This window comes from Uranotaenia lowii, chromosome 2 (assembly GCF_029784155.1).
Source record: "Uranotaenia lowii strain MFRU-FL chromosome 2, ASM2978415v1, whole genome shotgun sequence".
In the NCBI taxonomy this organism is placed as follows: domain Eukaryota; kingdom Metazoa; phylum Arthropoda; class Insecta; order Diptera; family Culicidae; genus Uranotaenia; species Uranotaenia lowii.
The window spans coordinates 636840-657976 of record NC_073692.1 but is presented as its reverse complement, the minus strand read 5'-3'; the positions used below and the strand labels follow the sequence as shown (position 1 = coordinate 657976).

The window sequence follows — 21137 nt, the reverse complement described above, 5'->3', positions numbered from 1 at the left end:
GACAAAAATGACAAAAATGACAAAATGACAAAAATGACAAAAATGACAAAAATGACAAAAATGACAAAAATGACAAAAATGACAAAAATGACAAAAATGACAAAAATGACAAAAATGACAAAAATGACAAAAATGACAAAAATGACAAAAATGACAAAAATGACAAAAATGACAAAAATGACAAAAATGACAAAAATGACAAAAATGACAAAAATGACAAAAATGACAAAAATGACAAAAATGACAAAAATGACAAAAATGACAAAAATGACAAAAATGACAAAAATGACAAAAATGACAAAAATGACAAAAATGACAAAAATGACAAAAATGACAAAATGACAAAAATGACAAAAATGACAAAAATGACAAAAATGACAAAAATGACAAAAATGACAAAAATGACAAAAATGACAAAAATGACAAAAATGACAAAAATGACAAAAATGACAAAAATGACAAAAATGACAAAAATGACAAAAATGACAAAAATGACAAAAATGACAAAAATGACAAAAATGACAAAAATGACAAAAATGACAAAAATGACAAAAATGACAAAAATGACAAAATGACAAAAATGACAAAAATGACAAAAATGACAAAAATGACAAAATGACAAAAATGACAAAAATGACAAAAATGACAAAAATGACAAAAATGACAAAAATGACAAAAATGACAAAAATGACAAAAATGACAAAAATGACAAAAATGACAAAAATGACAAAAATGACAAAAATGACAAAATGACAAAAATGACAAAAATGACAAAAATGACAAAAATGACAAAAATGACAAAAATGACAAAAATGACAAAAATGACAAAAATGACAAAAATGACAAAAATGACAAAAATGACAAAAATGACAAAAATGACAAAAATGACAAAAATGACAAAAATGACAAAAATGACAAAAATGACAAAAATGACAAAAATGACAAAAATGACAAAAATGACAAAAATGACAAAAATGACAAAAATGACAAAAATGACAAAAATGACAAAAATGACAAAAATGACAAAAATGACAAAAATGACAAAAATGACAAAAATGACAAAAATGACAAAAATGACAAAAATGACAAAAATGACAAAAATGACAAAAATGACAAAAATGACAAAAATGACAAAAATGACAAAAATGACAAAAATGACAAAAATGACAAAAATGACAAAAATGACAAAAATGACAAAATGACAAAAATGACAAAAATGACAAAATGACAAAATGACAAAAATGACAAAAATGACAAAAATGACAAAAATGACAAAAATGACAAAAATGACAAAAATGACAAAAATGACAAAAATGACAAAAATGACAAAAATGACAAAAATGACAAAAATGACAAAAATGACAAAAATGACAAAAATGACAAAAATGACAAAAATGACAAAAATGACAAAATGACAAAAATGACAAAAATGACAAAAATGACAAAAATGACAAAAATGACAAAAATGACAAAAATGACAAAAATGACAAAAATGACAAAAATGACAAAAATGACAAAAATGACAAAAATGACAAAAATGACAAAAATGACAAAAATGACAAAAATGACAAAAATGACAAAAATGACAAAAATGACAAAAATGACAAAAATGACAAAAATGACAAAAATGACAAAAATGACAAAAATGACAAAAATGACAAAAATGACAAAAATGACAAAAATGACAAAAATGACAAAAATGACAAAAATGACAAAAATGACAAAAATGACAAAAATGACAAAAATGACAAAAATGACAAAAATGACAAAAATGACAAAAATGACAAAAATGACAAAAATGACAAAAATGACAAAAATGACAAAAATGACAAAAATGACAAAAATGACAAAAATGACAAAAATGACAAAAATGACAAAAATGACAAAAATGACAAAAATGACAAAAATGACAAAAATGACAAAAATGACAAAAATGACAAAAATGACAAAAATGACAAAAATGACAAAAATGACAAAAATGACAAAAATGACAAAAATGACAAAAATGACAAAAATGACAAAAATGACAAAAATGACAAAAATGACAAAATGACAAAAATGACAAAAATGACAAAAATGACAAAAATGACAAAAATGACAAAAATGACAAAAATGACAAAAATGACAAAAATGACAAAAATGACAAAAATGACAAAAATGACAAAAATGACAAAAATGACAAAAATGACAAAAATGACAAAAATGACAAAAATGACAAAAATGACAAAAATGACAAAAATGACAAAAATGACAAAAATGACAAAAATGACAAAAATGACAAAAATGACAAAAATGACAAAAATGACAAAAATGACAAAAATGACAAAAATGACAAAAATGACAAAATGACAAAAATGACAAAAATGACAAAAATGACAAAAATGACAAAAATGACAAAAATGACAAAAATGACAAAAATGACAAAAATGACAAAAATGACAAAAATGACAAAAATGACAAAAATGACAAAAATGACAAAAATGACAAAAATGACAAAAATGACAAAAATGACAAAAATGACAAAAATGACAAAAATGACAAAAATGACAAAAATGACAAAAATGACAAAAATGACAAAAATGACAAAAATGACAAAAATGACAAAAATGACAAAAATGACAAAAATGACAAAAATGACAAAAATGACAAAAATGACAAAAATGACAAAAATGACAAAAATGACAAAAATGACAAAAATGACAAAAATGACAAAATGACAAAAATGACAAAAATGACAAAAATGACAAAAATGACAAAAATGACAAAAATGACAAAAATGACAAAAATGACAAAAAAAATGACAAAAATGACAAAAATGACAAAAATGACAAAAATGACAAAAATGACAAAAATGACAAAAATGACAAAAATGACAAAAATGACAAAAATGACAAAAATGACAAAAATGACAAAAATGACGAAAATGACAAAAATGACTAAAATGACAAAAATGACAAAAATGACAAAAATGACAAAAATGACAAAAATGACAAAAATGACAAAAATGACAAAAATGACAAAAATGACAAAAATGACAAAAATGACAAAAATGACAAAAATGACAAAAATGACAAAATGACAAAAATGACAAAAATGACCAAAATGACAAAAATGACAAAAATGACAAAAATGACAAAAAAAATGACAAAAATGACAAAAATGACAAAAATGACAAAAATGACAAAAATGACAAAAATGACAAAAATGACAAAAATGACAAAAATGACAAAAATGACAAAAATGACAAAATGACAAAAATGACAAAAATGACAAAAATGACAAAAATGACAAAAATGACAAAAATGACAAAAATGACAAAAATGACAAAATGACAAAAATGACAAAAATGACAAAAATGACAAAAATGACAAAATGACAAAAATGACAAAAATGACAAAAATGACAAAAAATGACAAAAATGACAAAAATGACAAAAATGACAAAAATGACAAAAATGACAAAAATGACAAAATGACAAAAATGACAAAAATGACAAAAATGACAAAAATGACAAAAATGACAAAAATGACAAAAATGACAAAAATGACAAAAATGACAAAAATGACAAAAATGACAAAATGAAAAATGACAAAAATGACAAAATGACAAAAATGACAAAAATGACAAAAATGACAAAAATGACAAAAATGACAAAAATGACAAAAATGACAAAAATGACAAAAATGACAAAATGTCAAAAATGACAAAAATGACAAAAATGACAAAAATGACAAAAATGACAAAAATGACAAAAATGACAAAAATGACAAAAATGACAAAAATGACAAAATGACAAAAATGACAAAAATGACAAAAATGACAAAAAAATGACAAAAATGACAAAAATGACAAAAATGACAAAAATGACAAAAATGACAAAAATGACAAAATGACAAAAATGACAAAAATGACAAAAATGACAAAAATGACAAAAATGACAAAAATGACAAAAATGACAAAAATGACAAAAATGACAAAAATGACAAAAATGACAAAATGACAAAAATGACAAAAATGACAAAAATGACAAAAATGACAAAATGACAAAAATGACAAAAATGACAAAAATGACAAAAATGACAAAAATGACAAAATGACAAAAATGACAAAAATGACAAAAATGACAAAAATGACAAAAATGACAAAAATGACAAAAATGACAAAAATGACAAAATGACAAAAATGACAAAAATGACAAAAATGACAAAAATGACAAAAATGACAAAAATGACAAAAATGACAAAAATGACAAAAATGACAAAAATGACAAAAATGACAAAAATGACAAAAATGACAAAAATGACAAAAATGACAAAAATGACAAAAATGACAAAAATGACAAAAATGACAAAAATGACAAAAATGACAAAATGACAAAAATGACAAAAATGACAAAAATGACAAAATGACAAAAATGACAAAAATGACAAAAATGACAAAAATGACAAAAATGACAAAAATGACAAAAATGACAAAAATGACAAAAATGACAAAATGACAAAAATGACAAAAATGACAAAAATGACAAAAATGACAAAAATGACAAAAATGACAAAAATGACAAAAATGACAAAATGACAAAAATGACAAAATGACAAAAATGACAAAAATGACAAAAATGACAAAAAATGACAAAATAAAAATGACAAAAATGACAAAAATGACAAAAATGACAAAAATGACAAAAATGACAAAAATGACAAAAATGACAAAAATGACAAAAATGACAAAAATGACAAAAATGACAAAAATGACAAAAATGACAAAAATGACAAAAATGACAAAATGACAAAAATGACAAAAATGACAAAAATGACAAAAATGACAAAAATGACAAAAATGACAAAAATGACAAAAATGACAAAAATGACAAAAATGACAAAAATGACAAAATGACAAAAATGACAAAAATGACAAAAATGACAAAAATGACAAAAATGACAAAAATGACAAAAATGACAAAAATGACAAAAATGACAAAAATGACAAAAATGACAAAAATGACAAAAATGACAAAAATGACAAAAATGACAAAATGACAAAAATGACAAAAATGACAACAAAATGACAAAAATGACAAAAATGACAAAAATGACAAAAATGACAAAAATGACAAAAATGACAAAATGACAAAAATGACAAAAATGACAAAAATGACAAAAATGACAAAAATGACAAAAAATGACAAAAATGACAAAAATGACAAAAATGACAAAATGACAAAAATGACAAAAATGACAAAAATGACAAAAATGACAAAAATGACAAAAATGACAAAAATGACAAAAATGACAAAAATGAACAAAAATGACAAAAATGACAAAAATGACAAAAATGACAAAAATGACAAAAATGACAAAAAATGACAAAAAATGACAAAAATGACAAAAATGACAAAAATGACAAAAATGACAAAAATGACAAAAATGACAAAAATGACAAAAATGACAAAAATGACAAAAATGACAAAAATGACAAAATGACAAAAATGACAAAAATGACAAAAATGACAAAAAATGACAAAAATGACAAAAATGACAAAAATGACAAAAATGACAAAAATGACAAAAATGACAAAAATGACAAAAATGACAAAAATGACAAAAATGACAAAAATGACAAAAATGACAAAAATGACAAAAATGACAAAAATGACAAAAATGACAAAAATGACAAAAATGACAAAAATGACAAAAATGACAAAAATGACAAAAATGACAAAAATGACAAAAATGACAAAAATGACAAAAATGACAAAAATGACAAAAATGACAAAAATGACAAAAATGACAAAATGACAAAAATGACAAAAAATGACAAAAATGACAAAAATGACAAAAATGACCAAAAATGACAAAAATTACAATAATGATAAAAAAAATGACAAAAATGACAAAATGACAAAAATGACAAAAATGACAAAAATGACAAAAATGACAAAAATGACAAAAATGACAAAAATGACAAAAATGACAAAAATGACAAAAATGACAAAAATGACAAAAATGACAAAAATGACAAAAATGACAAAAATGACAAAAATGACAAAAATGACAAAAATGACAAAAATGACAAAAATGACAAAAATGACAAAAATGACAAAAATGACAAAAATGACAAAAATGACAAAAATGACAAAAATGACAAAAATGACAAAAATGACAAAAATGACAAAAATGACAAAAATGACAAAAATGACAAAAATGACAAAATGACAAAAATGACAAAAATGACAAAAATGACAAAAATGACAAAAATGACAAAAATGACAAAAATGACAAAAATGACAAAATGACAAAAATGACAAAAATGACAAAAATGACAAAAATGACAAAAAATGACAAAAATGACAAAATGACAAAAATGACAAAAATGACAAAATGACAAAAATGACAAAAATGACAAAAATGACAAAAATGACAAAAATGACAAAAATGACAAAAATGACAAAAATGACAAAAATGACAAAAATGACAAAAATGACAAAAATGACAAAAATGACAAAAATGACAAAAAATGACAAAAATGACAAAAATGACAAAAATGACAAAAATGACAAAAATGACAAAATGACAAAAATGACAAAAATGACAAAAATGACAAAAATGACAAAATGACAAAAATGACAAAATGACAAAAATGACAAAAATGACAAAAAATGACAAAAATGACAAAAATGACAAAAATGACAAAAATGACAAAAATGACAAAAATGACAAAAATGACAAAAATGACAAAAATGACAAAAATGACAAAAATGACAAAAATGACAAAAATGACAAAAATGACAAAAATGACAAAATGACAAAATGACAAAAATGACAAAATGACAAAAATGACAAAAATGACAAAAATGACAAAAATGACAAAAATGACAAAAATGACAAAAATGACAAAAATGACAAAAATGACAAAAATGACAAAAATGACAAAAATGACAAAAATGACAAAAATGACAAAAATGACAAAATGACAAAAATGACAAAAATGACAAAATGACAAAAATGACAAAAATGACAAAAATGACAAAAATGACAAAAATGACAAAAATGACAAAAATGACAAAAATGACAAAAATGACAAAAATGACAAAAATGACAAAATGACAAAATGACAAAAATGACAAAATGACAAAAATGACAAAAATGACAAAAATGACAAAAATGACAAAAATGACAAAAATGACAAAAATGACAAAAATGACAAAAATGACAAAAATGACAAAAATGACAAAAATGACAAAAATGACAAAAATGACAAAAATGACAAAAAATGACAAAAATGACAAAAATGACAAAAATGACAAAAATGACAAAAAATGACAAAAATGACAAAAATGACAAAAATGACAAAAATGACAAAAATGACAAAATGACAAAAATGACAAAAATGACAAAAATGACAAAAATGACAAAAATGACAAAAATGACAAAAATGACAAAAATGACAAAAATGACAAAAATGACAAAAATGACAAAAATGACAAAAATGACAAAATGACAAAAATGACAAAAATGACAAAAATGACAAAAATGACAAAAATGACAAAAATGACAAAAATGACAAAAATGACAAAAATGACAAAAATGACAAAAATGACAAAATGACAAAAATGACAAAAATGACAAAAATGACAAAAATGACAAAAATGACAAAAATGACAAAAATGACAAAAATGACAAAAATGACAAAAATGACAAAATGACAAAAATGACAAAAATGACAAAAATGACAAAAATGACAAAAATGACAAAAATGACAAAAATGACAAAAATGACAAAAATGACAAAAATGACAAAAATGACAAAAATGACAAAAATGACAAAAATGACAAAAATGACAAAAATGACAAAAATGACAAAAATGACAAAAATGACAAAAATGACAAAAATGACAAAAATGACAAAAATGACAAAAATGACAAAAATGACAAAAATGACAAAAATGACAAAAATGACAAAAATGACAAAAATGACAAAATGACAAAAAATGACAAAAATGACAAAAAATGACAAAAATGACAAAAATGACAAAAGACAAATGACAAAAATGACAAAAATGACAAAAATGACAAAAATGACAAAAATGACAAAAATGACAAAAATGACAAAAATGACAAAAAATGACAAAAATGACAAAAATGACAAAAATGACAAAAATGACAAAAATGACAAAAATGACAAAAATGACAAAAATGACAAAAATGACAAAAATGACAAAAATGACAAAAATGACAAAAATGACAAAAATGACAAAAATGACAAAAATGACAAAAATGACAAAAATGACAAAAATGACAAAAATGACAAAAATGACAAAAATGACAAAAATGACAAAAATGACAAAATGACAAAATGACAAAAATGACAAAAATGACAAAAATGACAAAAATGACAAAAATGACAAAAATGACAAAAATGACAAAAATGACAAAAATGACAAAAATGACAAAAATGACAAAAATGACAAAAATGACAAAAATGACAAAAATGACAAAAATGACAAAAATGACAAAAATGACAAAAATGACAAAAATGACAAAAATGACAAAAATGACAAAAATGACAAAAATGACAAAAATGACAAAAATGACAAAAATGACAAAAATGACAAAAATGACAAAAATGACAAAAATGACAAAAATGACAAAAATGACAAAAATGACAAAAATGACAAAAATGACAAAAATGACAAAAATGACAAAAATGACAAAAATGACAAAAATGACAAAAATGACAAAAATGACAAAAATGACAAAAATGACAAAAATGACAAAAATGACAAAAATGACAAAAATGACAAAAATGACAAAAATGACAAAAATGACAAAAATGACAAAAATGACAAAAATGACAAAAATGACAAAAATGACAAAAATGACAAAAATGACAAAAATGACAAAAATGACAAAAATGACAAAAATGACAAAAATGACAAAAATGACAAAAATGACAAAAATGACAAAAATGACAAAAATGACAAAAATGACAAAAATGACAAAAATGACAAAAATGACAAAAATGACAAAAATGACAAAAATGACAAAAATGACAAAAATGACAAAAATGACAAAAATGACAAAAATGACAAAAATGACAAAAATGACAAAAATGACAAAAATGACAAAAATGACAAAAATTACAATAATGACAAAAATTTCAAAAATGACAAAAATGACAAAAATGACAAAAATGACAAAAATGACAAAAATGACAAAAATGACAAAAATGACAAAAATGACAAAAATGACAAAAATGACAAAAATGACAAAAATGACAAAAATGACAAAAATGACAAAAATGACAAAAATGACAAAAATGACAAAAATGACAAAAATGACAAAAATGACAAAAATGACAAAAATGACAAAAATGACAAAAATGACAAAAATGACAAAAATGACAAAAATGACAAAAATGACAAAAATGACAAAAATGACAAAAATGACAAAAATGACAAAAATGACAAAAATGACAAAAATGACAAAAATGACAAAAATGACAAAAATGACAAAAATGACAAAAATGACAAAAATGACAAAAATGACAAAAATGACAAAAATGACAAAAATGACAAAAATGACAAAAATGACAAAAATGACAAAAATGACAAAAATGACAAAAATGACAAAAATGACAAAAATGACAAAAATGACAAAAATGACAAAAATGACAAAAATGACAAAAATGACAAAAATGACAAAAATGACAAAAATGACAAAAAAGACAAAAAAGACAAAAATGACAAAAATGACAAAAATGACAAAAATGACAAAAATGACAAAAATGACAAAAATGACAAAAATGACAAAAATGACAAAAATGACAAAAATGACAAAAATGACAAAAATGACAAAAATGACAAAAATGACAAAAATGACAAAAATGACAAAAATGACAAAAATGACAAAAATGACAAAAATGACAAAAATGACAAAAATGACAAAAATGACAAAAATGACAAAAATGACAAAAATGACAAAAATGACAAAAATGACAAAAATGACAAAAATGACAAAAATGACAAAAATGACAAAAATGACAAAAATGACAAAAATGACAAAAATGACAAAAATGACAAAAATGACAAAAATGACAAAAATGACAAAAATGACAAAAATGACAAAAATGACAAAAATGACAAAAATGACAAAAATGACAAAAATGACAAAAATGACAAAAATGACAAAAATGACAAAAATGACAAAAATGACAAAAATGACAAAAATGACCAAAATTATAAAAATGACAAAAATGACAAAAATGACAAAAATGACAAAAATGACAAAAATGACAAAAATGACAAAAATGACAAAAATGACAAAAATGACAAAAATGACAAAAATGACAAAAATGACAAAAATGACAAAAATGACAAAAATGACAAAAATGACAAAAATGACAAAAATGACAAAAATGACAAAAATGACAAAAACGACAAAAATTACAAAAATTACAAATATAAAAAAGTCATATTTCAAAAAAAAAATGTTTTTATGCAACAGGCGTTTCGAAATCCGAACGGAGTAGGCCATGGCTAGTTGACAACATAAATCTTTTTCTTGCACTCCATTGGAAAAAAAATGTGATTGTTATTTTTGTTTAAAAAAAAAGTGCAATTTTTCTTAAATTTAACGGTTTAATGAGCCAGTGTCAAAAAAGTAATGTAGGAGAAATGTTTGCTCCTTCGGTGGAATAAATGTGTCGATCATCGTTGTCCTCGTGAAGCGCTAGAACGAAATTGGAAACCTGCAGAAACTGGCTGGAGGAAGCATATCCGCCTTCAATCATTCTGTTTGGGGTGCTTGCGCTCGTTGTCCCTTCTTGGAAACCTTGAACGAAAATCACACATAAAACGCGTGGACCGTAGATTTTCCCCGTAGACAACGATTCATTTCGTGAAATCAAACGTTTTATACGATTTTATTTTTTCAACATTAAGTGAAGGCTAGTATAATTTCAATTACTTTGAATAATTAATCTAAAAATTCACGTGAGGCGCTTGGCAGAGAACTCCATGCTTCATTTCCACCCTTGTTACAGTATATTTGCGGTATTTACCACATGGTTGGCCTGGCTGTAGTAATCTTTGCAATGTATGTTCACTTGTGACAGATATTACGCTGAAAAGAAAAATGAAGGGCGCAAGTCTTTCATTTTCCAGGATCCTCTCAAATTTGGAATGTGCTTATTATATGCTTGAAAGAGAAGAAGAAGAGAACAGGCGTTTTGAATTCCGAAAAAATGTAATTCGATACACCCTTTAGCGCATTGGCAATCAAAATGAAAAAAAATGTAGCTTTCACAAATCTCAGGCTAAGTTCTCGCTGTTCGCAAATATGACTTCAGGAGAAATTGTTGATGTTTAATGACAATTCTAATTTTGGGATCGATGGCATCCCTTCAAGGACAAGCAAACGGACAACAAGGACAACAATTTATGGAAAATCATAAAAATGTTTGAATGTTTGTTTAAAACCTCTTTAATAAAACATGTTGAAATTTTTTACCACCTGACATTTCTCGGGACACACCGACACCGTGGAAGAGCCAAAGTCTGCATTTTCAATTTTGCTCTCAAAAATTCTCAACAGTGAAAGGTTATCGGTTTCCGGTATGTATGCTTTTAAGCGAACACATTTTTCAGGAGAATTGACGACGATCGACGAAAATCAGGCTCCGGCTTCCTAAAAGGTTTTCCCCACTGCGCGCTGTGTCGTCCTCCATTGGATGATTTCATTAATAATGATTATGTATATATTTTTTCTGCTTTCTCTCACTTCTGTGTTTTTAATAAAAAAAAACTCAACCCATGTTGCTGCCGGTGTAGTATTTATTTTGCGATTTGTCTTGTTCCAGCATTTCGAATGAATAGGACTTCCATTTATTCTGGCGGCAATCAATCACTGTATTCGCAGCAGCAGCAGCAGCAGCCTGAATGGTCTTCGTCCCGGTCCTGGTCCAGACTGGCTGCTGTCCATTTTGTCCGAACCGAACTTCTCTAGGAGAAACTCAAAGGTCGGACCGATTTCAACAATCGCACGACATTGTCCCTGAGGATGGGACTCATGTTCTCCTGCTTGACTCGGGACGGAGGCTGCGACTGGTCCTTGCCCAGATGGTACAAATCGGCGTAGTGCTGAAAATAGGATTTCGAAATTGAGCGACATTTTTTCGGTGGGAGAATTGGGAATCAGTTTTGTGATGTTGTTGGTGCTGTTGCTTTTTCTATTGCTTTTTAATGGTGTTTGGGTATGTGTGTTGTGCTTTTTCATGTTTTCCTGAACCTGTTCCTGCTGACCTCGGTCAGTCGGCACGACGATGTGGTTGTGGGCTGAAAATGGTTCACTTACCCCCATTCCCTCCACCGGATTCGGATTGAAAACGGGCGAAACCTCCACGGAATCCACAACTGTCCTGTAATTGTAATTGATAGATATTGGAGCAATGAAATCGTTCAATCTTTTTCTTTATGTTTTGGTTCCTCTGACTGAGGAATATTTTCAGTAAATTTAACAGCAATTCTCGATTTGATGAATGGACAAAGAGAGAAGATTATGTGATTTATGGCAAATAGTTTGTGAGTCACGGAACTGGAAAATAGCAGTGGGTAGGTAAAGCGATTGCTCCCTTTCTTTTATCTTCCTTTGTTTGTGAATGGGAAAAAGTTTATTAATACAATTGAAGCCCTCAGAATCAGCAGGGGGATAAGTGCCCAAATGAGAGTTTCGAGAAAACGCGATATAAAGTTGTCAAGGTACTCGATTTTACATATGTTTTTTTTCAAATTCGAGCAACTTTAATTCAATCGAAAATGTGTTAAGAAAAATTTAATTCTTTTACCATATGTAGATTAAGGCAACAAGATTCGATTGGTAAACTTAACTCAAAATCGTTGATTTTTTGGCACTTACCCCCCTTTGAATCTGAAGGCCTCAATTGTCTTGGATCAGGCGATAAGGAAGCTCTGGCCTTGAACATCTGTGGGTGTCGAAGAAAATTGCACAATCACCAAACAGTCGTAAACAACTGGATAATCAAGACATTTGCAAACAAAGATTGGCCAGTGGATCAAAACAAATAAACTCGGCACTCGGCAAACTATGAAAATGCGAGTCAATGAAAATAAATCATGGAAGGAAATCGGAAAAGTAGGGCAAATGAATAAAAAAAAATAGAATGATGAATGGAATGAATGACTGACTATGCAAAAGTTAAATAAGATTTTGAGTTTTCTTGTATACAGTTTGCTTGATCATTCTGATCCTTATTCAAATACAAGTTATAAATAAAATAAAAAATTCAGCATTCAAATTGATGGTCGAGCAGTAGTTCAAATGCAAAATAATGACTACAAACGAAAACAAAATTCACTTTAAGTTCAATGATTGAAATATTTAAAAAAAAAAACAAATTCAGTCTTCAGAAGGTTAGTTTGAAGTCAGTTTTAGGACCAATAAGTGTTTTATTTCATTGGTGAAGAAAACATTAATTCAATTATGATTCTTGGGGCTTGTGATATAGCTCAGTTGGCAAGTCAGTTGCTTTCTGAGCCGATGTCCGTAAGTTCGAGCCCAAGAGTAAACATCGATCACAGTTGTACCGGATAAGTTTTTCAATCACTTGTCCGCCAACTTCATCGTTGATATAAGTCGCGAATGACATGAAGATGTTAAAACGACTATAATCGAAACAAAAAAAAAAAATTATGATTCTTGAAAATTTGTCAAAAAATCGATACTAGCATTAAAAATCTACATATCTCATTTACACTGGGGAAGCTGTAAGGGAATTGGGATATGGGTTGCTAGCAGATGATTTAAGCGCTACTCCGAGGAAACCAGCCGCGTTTTGAGTGCCTGCCCGGCTTTTGAAACCCAACTTGGGGTGGGTGACGTGGGTGGTCCTGAACCGTATAAAAATATATGAAAAACAAGTCAAGTTGTTTGGTTGTCGAAAAATTTCAACTGACTGGAGAAAAACTATTTGACCTAGTAGTATTAACATTTTAGACCATGAAGTTTGTAAGTTTGAAAATAATACCATTCACACCGAGAGATTTAGTGGTTATTTGAGAGGAATTAGTGTTGTAAAAGATGCAAGCTTGTGCTTTAAAAAAAATCACTTCCACGTAGAATTCCTTGTTTATAGCTTAAAGGCAATCATTGTCCGTGGATAAATTTCGATCTTTGGACACTGATCAGAATAAAAAAATAATTTTTTTAAAGAGTCAAAAGAAATCCAGAAAAAAAACATCTAAAAGAAAAGCTAAGTCATATTTCGAAAAACAAAAGTGAAGCTTTATAAGAGGAAATGCTAGAGGACTTACTATGAAATTATTTTAAGCAATTCATCTGACTCAAAATTATGGGAAAAAATTAATTCAATACTCGGAAGCCTAAATCCAACATTTTCTTAAGAGTTGATAACACTGTTGAAGAAAACCAACACGAAGTTTTTATTATATTTAAAAATTATTTCACTAGCATCTTAAAATCTCTCGCAAACACCATTAGTATTTAGAGACCCTGTTTTCAACAGTTTCTCGTAAATTAACCGGTTTTCAAACTCATTATTTTTGCGGCCCTATTCAGTTGACGAAGTTACTATTGTACTGACCAGTCCAAAGCTCCTAAGGAATACCGAATGGCCACAACAGCAATCCAACCGGGGGAGCTAAGCGCTGTTACACTCGGCGAGCTCACCAGGGTCGCACTCGCTGACTGATTGACTGACGTGCACTATCACGGTGATTTGTCAAGTGTCGGCTTAATCCATCCACACATCCTCCGCCCCCTTCCCAAATCAAAATGAAAAACAAATAATAAAAAAGGAAAAAAAAATCAAATTTGTTTCTTTTTAGTAAACTTTTAAGAACAAAATTTTGAACGCAGCTCTCTGGCGTCTCTACGCCAGAGTATGCGTTTCCTATATAAAAATAATGTCCTCCTGACTCGCTTGATTGTTCTCTCGTATCACAAGCTGTTCCCTTAACCTGCTTGATCATCATTTGGATAAAACACCAAAGCTGTCTTCTCAACATGCTTTTCTATTTTATCTTGTTATCTCAAGTTACGATATTTAAACATTTATTTCAGGTTGTTCCCTCAAAACGCTACATTTAATTCGTTCTTATACGAGTTGATCTTTCAACCCCCTTGGTTTCCAATTTGATAAGGCATTAAGATAGGCTTACCGGATACTTTCAGAAAAAAGCGGCACATTTCACGAAAAGAAAGCGGTACATCGAAAAAACATTTCAGAAACTCTTATTCTCTTATTCTAATATATATTCATATTCCTATACATGCATATGTATATATTCCTTCAGGTAAACTAGTTCATACAAAGTAATAAAAAATGGATAAATAAACGAAATTTGTTCAAGCAATTGAATTCTCAAGATAGCTTCCATCTTTGTATACTGCGAACACTCAAGTCGAAAGTTTTGTGCTTCAAAGTATTTAACATACGAAATTTGAAGAAAGTGTAAAAAATTTTAACAGTCGTTTTTGATTATCTATTTATTTTCACTCAGGAATTTATCTCTTTCCTTAAGCTGCTAGGATTCCGGGAAACATCTAGAGCCATCACCATTTGGATAAAACTTAAAGAATATTCTCTTCAATCGAAAAATATTATCATCGCTAGAACGTGTTTAACGCTCAACTGAACCAGATTTTTAAGGTGATGCAAAGATAAGCTTGCCAGATGAAAGGGCGAACACGAAATTATTGCGACGCCGAAAATGTCATGCCAATCTTCTTATAATGTTTAGAATCAAACCAAAATTTTAGGGTAGTTTTATACATATGTATGTATATTTACTTCAAAGCCCAAAAGAAAAGTTAATCGATGTGTAAAATTGAACGCATTTTCGCTTGATGCCGTCATCAAAGTCTTTACAGAGTCATCCGGTACCAGTTTCTCAGTTTTTTCTTCCATTTTCTGATCATGTCCTTCTCGTCTTTGACTGTCTTCTTGCTCTTCCGAAGTTCCCGCTTCATTATTGCCCAGTACTGCTCCACCGGACGCAGCCCCGGGCAATTTGGCGAATCCATGTCATTTGGAACAAATTGGACAGAATTTGCCTCATACCACTCCATGACACTTTAAGAATAGTTTTTCCAGTGTAAGTCAGTGAAACTTCATAAAAGTGTTATTTAATTTTTACAGCCTTATAGGTTAGAATAAAATGACAAGAATTTAAATTGATCGAGAAGATATTTCATAAGAAGCACTGACCTACTATTTTGAATTGGGACGGATGGCAACCCTACATTAAGAATGTGCTAGTCTTTGAATTTCTGGCGATCGTTTAAGTTGTTATCTATCTAGACTGAAGAATGAATGACCTCATAGATGTTAAAATCCCAATGATCAAATAAATAAATATAAAAATCTATCATACTTTTCTCTCAACTCGCTTGAAATTCGCGTTAACATGTTCAGGTGGTCCAAGCTGTAATCTCAACTCGCTTGAATTCATAATAGCGCTCAGGTTTTCCTCTCAACGCGCCTTCCATTTTCAATCTGTCCTTCATCTCTCTTTAAATTGTAATCAAAACGCACAGGCTGTCCTTTCAACTCGCCTTTTATTTTCAAGCTGTCCTCTCAACTCGCTTGAAATTCGCGTCATTTTGCATTGGCGGTTCTCCCAACTCGTCATCCAATTTCAAGCTGTCCTCTCAACTCGCTAGAAATTGTTATTAAAACGCTCAGACTGTCCTCTCAACTCGCCTTTTCATTTTCAAGCTCTCAACTCGCTTGACATTCTCGTCAGTATGCACTGGCAGTTCTCCCAACTTGCCATCCAATTTCAAACTGTTACTCAACTCGCTAGAAATTGTTATCAAAACGCTCAGGATGTCCTCTTAACTCGCCTTTCATTTTCAAGCTGTTTTCTCAACTCGCTTGAAATTCGCATCAATATGCACTGGCGGCTCTCCCAATCCGCCATCCAATTTCAGACTGTTACTCAACTCTCTTGAAATTGTAATCAAAACGATCAGGCTGTCCTCTCGCCTCTCAACTCGCAAGAAATTCGCGTCAATATGTTCAGGCTGTCCTCTCAACACGCGTTCTAATATCAAGCTACTTGAATTATACGTTAATATAAATATTTTTTCAACAATTACAGTTAACTTATTCGTAAAACTATTTATTGATCACATATATCACACTTTTATATTCACTGTTTTCGAAAAAGCGATAGTAAATTAGTAGCTGATGGCCACAGGACCTATCCAGTCGGAGGGGGGGGGGGGGGGGGTGGTAAGCGCTATAAACACTTGGCGAGCTCGCTAGGGTCGCACACTGACTGACGTGCACGCTAATGGTGAATTGTCAAGTTTCAGTTTAATTCAGTTTAAAGTTAATTGTGTGGACAACTAAAGGGTGTGTCACATCAAATTGCATCACGAAAAAAACTCTGTAGAAATCCGCTCTAGTAAACCAATCCTTTTGAAAATTTTAAACAGTGAAATAAAAACTATTAAACAAATTTTGGCATTTTCTTTTTATTCATACTTCGAGCCCAAGCCCGTATGCTCACACCTTCCTCTTTAACCCGTCCATAAGGTTCGATGATTTGCCAGGAAGAGACAGAAAACCAGGACGATCTGACCCATATCTGGACCGTAAGGTAATCAACCTCATCAACCGGAATCAATCGATGCCCATACGGCATTAGGCGAAAAAAGCTGGGACATCGATCGGAATGGTACAGCGAATCAAGATGCGAAAAACAACCTGAAGACATATAAGAAGCAGAAAGTGTCCAAACAAACGGCTGAACAAAAATCACGAGTCAGAACCAGAGCCCGGAAGCTGTATCATCGGATTTTGCAGAAGCCAGATGCGTGCATTCTCATGGACGATGTAACTTATGTAAAAGAGTACTTTTCCCGGACCACAATTCTACACTGCAGCTATTGGGGAGGATGTGAGTGACCACGAGAAGTCGATTAAGGTGGAAAAATTTGGCCAGAAAGTGCTTGTGTGGTGTACTTTAACAGCGTCAGGTTTTAGTTTTTTTTAACAGAAATCCTCTTGAAGTCGGCCTCCGAATTGACAACTTTTGGATTCTTCCGGAGGGGCTAGTTCATAATCGCCCAATATTTCTCTATTGGGCGAAGCTCCGGTGCGTTGGGCGGGTTCATTTCCTCTGGCACGAAGGTGACCCCGTTGGCTTCGTACCACTCCAACACGTCTTTGAATAGTGGCACGAAGCGAGATCCGGCCAGAAGATGGTCGAGCCCTCGTGCTGCTTCAATAGTGGTAGTAAGCGCTTCTGTAGGCACTCCTGAAGGTAAACCTGCCCGTTTACCGTGCCGGTCATTACGAAGGGGGCGCTCCGCTTTCCGCAAGAGTAGATCGCTTGCCACACCATGTACTTTTTGGCAAACTTGGATAGTTTCTGCTTGCGAATCTCCTCCGGAACGTTGAATTTGTCCTCTGTGATGAAGAACAACAGGCCCGGCAGCTGACGATAGTCCGCTTTGACGTAGGTTTCGTCATCTATCACCAGGCAATGCGGCTTCGTCAGCATTTCGGTGTACAGCTTCCGGGCTCGCGTCTTCCCCACCATGTTTTGCCTTTTGTCGCGGTTAAGAGCCTTCTCAACCTTGTATGTACGCAGGCCCCCCAGCTGCTTGGTCCGCCGGACGAATGAACTTGACAAATTCAGCTTTTTGTCGACATCCCGGACCGAACTTCTCGGTTCACGTCTAAAATGCTTAACTACGCGCTTGTGAACTTTTTTACTGACGGAGCATCCATTTTTGCCGTTCTTCGCCTTCCGGTCGATGGTTTGGTTCTCAAAGTATCGTTTTAGTACTCTGCGGACCGTGAATCAGACGATTCCTAGCATCTTATCGATGTCCCAAATGTGACAACTCTGGATTCTCGAAATGAGTGATCAGACATTTTTCCAAATTTACGAAAAGCCAACGTGATCTATACACTCTTATCTGATTATAAGCGAAAGCTGAAGCTATCATTCCTAAAAATTAAATTTCTACAGCGTTTTTTCCATGATGCAATTTGATGTAACACACCCTTTATTGCCATTGAATATTTGGAATACAAAAAAGTAGTGGTCCAGACAATACAGTGCACAGACAAGGTCTTTAAAATACTAGGTTATCCGACTTTTGCAGTAAGTAGGCGAGAAGCGCGCGGTGGTGATTGTGATAGCAAGTGGTAGGCTCGTTGCATTTGTTTGTAAACATGAAAAATTTGTTTTCGCAGAAAATTTTATTTTTGAATCTTCAGAGAATGCAGAAATTTGTGTTCAATTTTTAAGGAAATGCCCTTGCTTCCGGGGGAGTCTTGAAAACTCAAAGAAAATAAATTCTGCATCCGTGTACCGTGTGTACGGCATGTAACCAATTTTTTATTTTATTTTTGAAATGTTACAAATGTTTCTCTGATTGACTAGATCTCGGATCGTAGATTAAGTGCCATTTCGAAGAGAGTGAGTCCAGTGAGCCAGTCGGTTCGATTAAATTTGCTTCTAGGCACAGATAGAACCTCGTATCAATTCGTTTCGCGACACTATTTGACGGGCAACATCCAATTCGTCAGCAGCAGTTCCAGTTACCCGATTTTCCCTTCTTCATCTTCAAATAGAACGCTTTTGGGAGATTTGAAGTAAAACATTGTGATCCCAGCCGGTTTTAGTTTGCTCGCTCTTCTGCAGAGGTATTTTTCGTATCACATCGTGAAGGGCCGTATCCCGGTTATTGCATCGCAAAAAAAATCTATAATTGAAAAGTGTAAACCTGTGTGCATTTTTGTTTTTTTCGTTCATTTTATCTACCTGCACGTCCCGCGTTCTGAAGAACAGCTTCTAAAATATGTCCAGGATTCAATGCAACATTCTTCCAGCAATAGGACAATCACCGAGCACGATCCCTAGGAAAGGAAGATGAAAGAACTCTCCTTGCTTCAACTGATGACGGTATTCTCGAAGTAGGTTTTAACTTCTCGACACTTGAAAATATCCTCTGAGTTGAGGTCTACAGGAGTCTTCACGTCCGTAAACATACAAGGCTATCGTTATATGATTTTCACTGCATTTCAGCTTGAATCTGTAACCGTCGTTACAAATGCCTCAGATGGTTTTTTAATTTGTTTTTAATAATTTGTCAAACTGTTGTTTTTCGTCTTGATTTTAAAATTTAGTTAGGTTTAGAGATAAATATAATTATATAGAAGTTAGGTTTAACAAAAAAACATAATTGTTAGTTTTAAGTTGGGCGTGTGGTTTCATCGGCAGCAAGGCTGCAACCAACATCGTCTTCAAGGTCGACATTGCATGTGGGTTGCATGCAATCTGCAAGAACTCGCCCAAACGAGTTAGATGGAATGAGAAAGAAGAATGTGGAGCGGAAACCCAAGAAGAAGAGTCGTTGACTCAGCCTCCTAATTCTTCCGGCGTTCGTGCGAGTCAGACGTGATTTTGTCCAACTCTATGTATGTGGAGTTGTGAGTTTTGGAACCCACAATCGTTAATTGTTGTGTGAAGTTCTCGTGTTTTGCTGTCACCGTTTAATCACCGTCGCACGATTCGGCCTAGCTTACCTGGTGTAAGCTACGTCTAACCGTAATAGGACGTTCGGCCTCTGGTTCAAGGTAAACCATAAACGTAAAGGAGGCCCATCTCTCGGGACTCGGGACAAGTTTCTCGGGTCTCTAATCATAAAGGAGAGCCCTTCTCAGCGCGACCAATACGGTCTTGCCGTGGTCCGCTGATCGAGCCAAAGAAGGAAGACGCCGTTAAACCCTCACCTGTTTGTCAAAGCCGGACAAGCACCATCCAAAACAGCACAAGGAATATCTCGAGAGGTGGATTTCCCAACCAATCCCCGCCGCCATATTGGGAACCATTTGGTAAGCGGAAATCCCCGAAGGAAGGTCGACCAGCAGTGAGCGCTCACCACCGTAGTAAGCATCGCAACATCGGTACGTACCGCATCCAGCCAACTACAGCCCAACCCACACCCTACACACACTACACAGTAACGTTAAATAAAAGCCAAAAATCAAAATCGAAAAATCAAAGGTTTAAAGTAGTTTTTCTCCATTTAATAAATAAGAATTCTTTCCGTACTTAGATTTGCTTTTGTTCTTTGT

At 31.0% G+C, this 21137-nt stretch overlaps 1 protein-coding gene across 1 annotated transcript in view; it reads left to right on the top strand.

Annotated features, from left to right (window-relative positions):
• Positions 1-10836, top strand: part of LOC129748273 (uncharacterized) — a 41806-nt gene extending 30970 nt beyond the window's left edge. The window contains exon 9 of the mRNA XM_055742813.1: positions 10755-10836. Within this exon, the coding sequence (XP_055598788.1) occupies positions 10755-10836 (82 nt within the window). The remainder of the gene's footprint in view (positions 1-10754) is intronic.
• The last annotated feature ends 10301 nt before the right edge of the window (positions 10837-21137 follow it).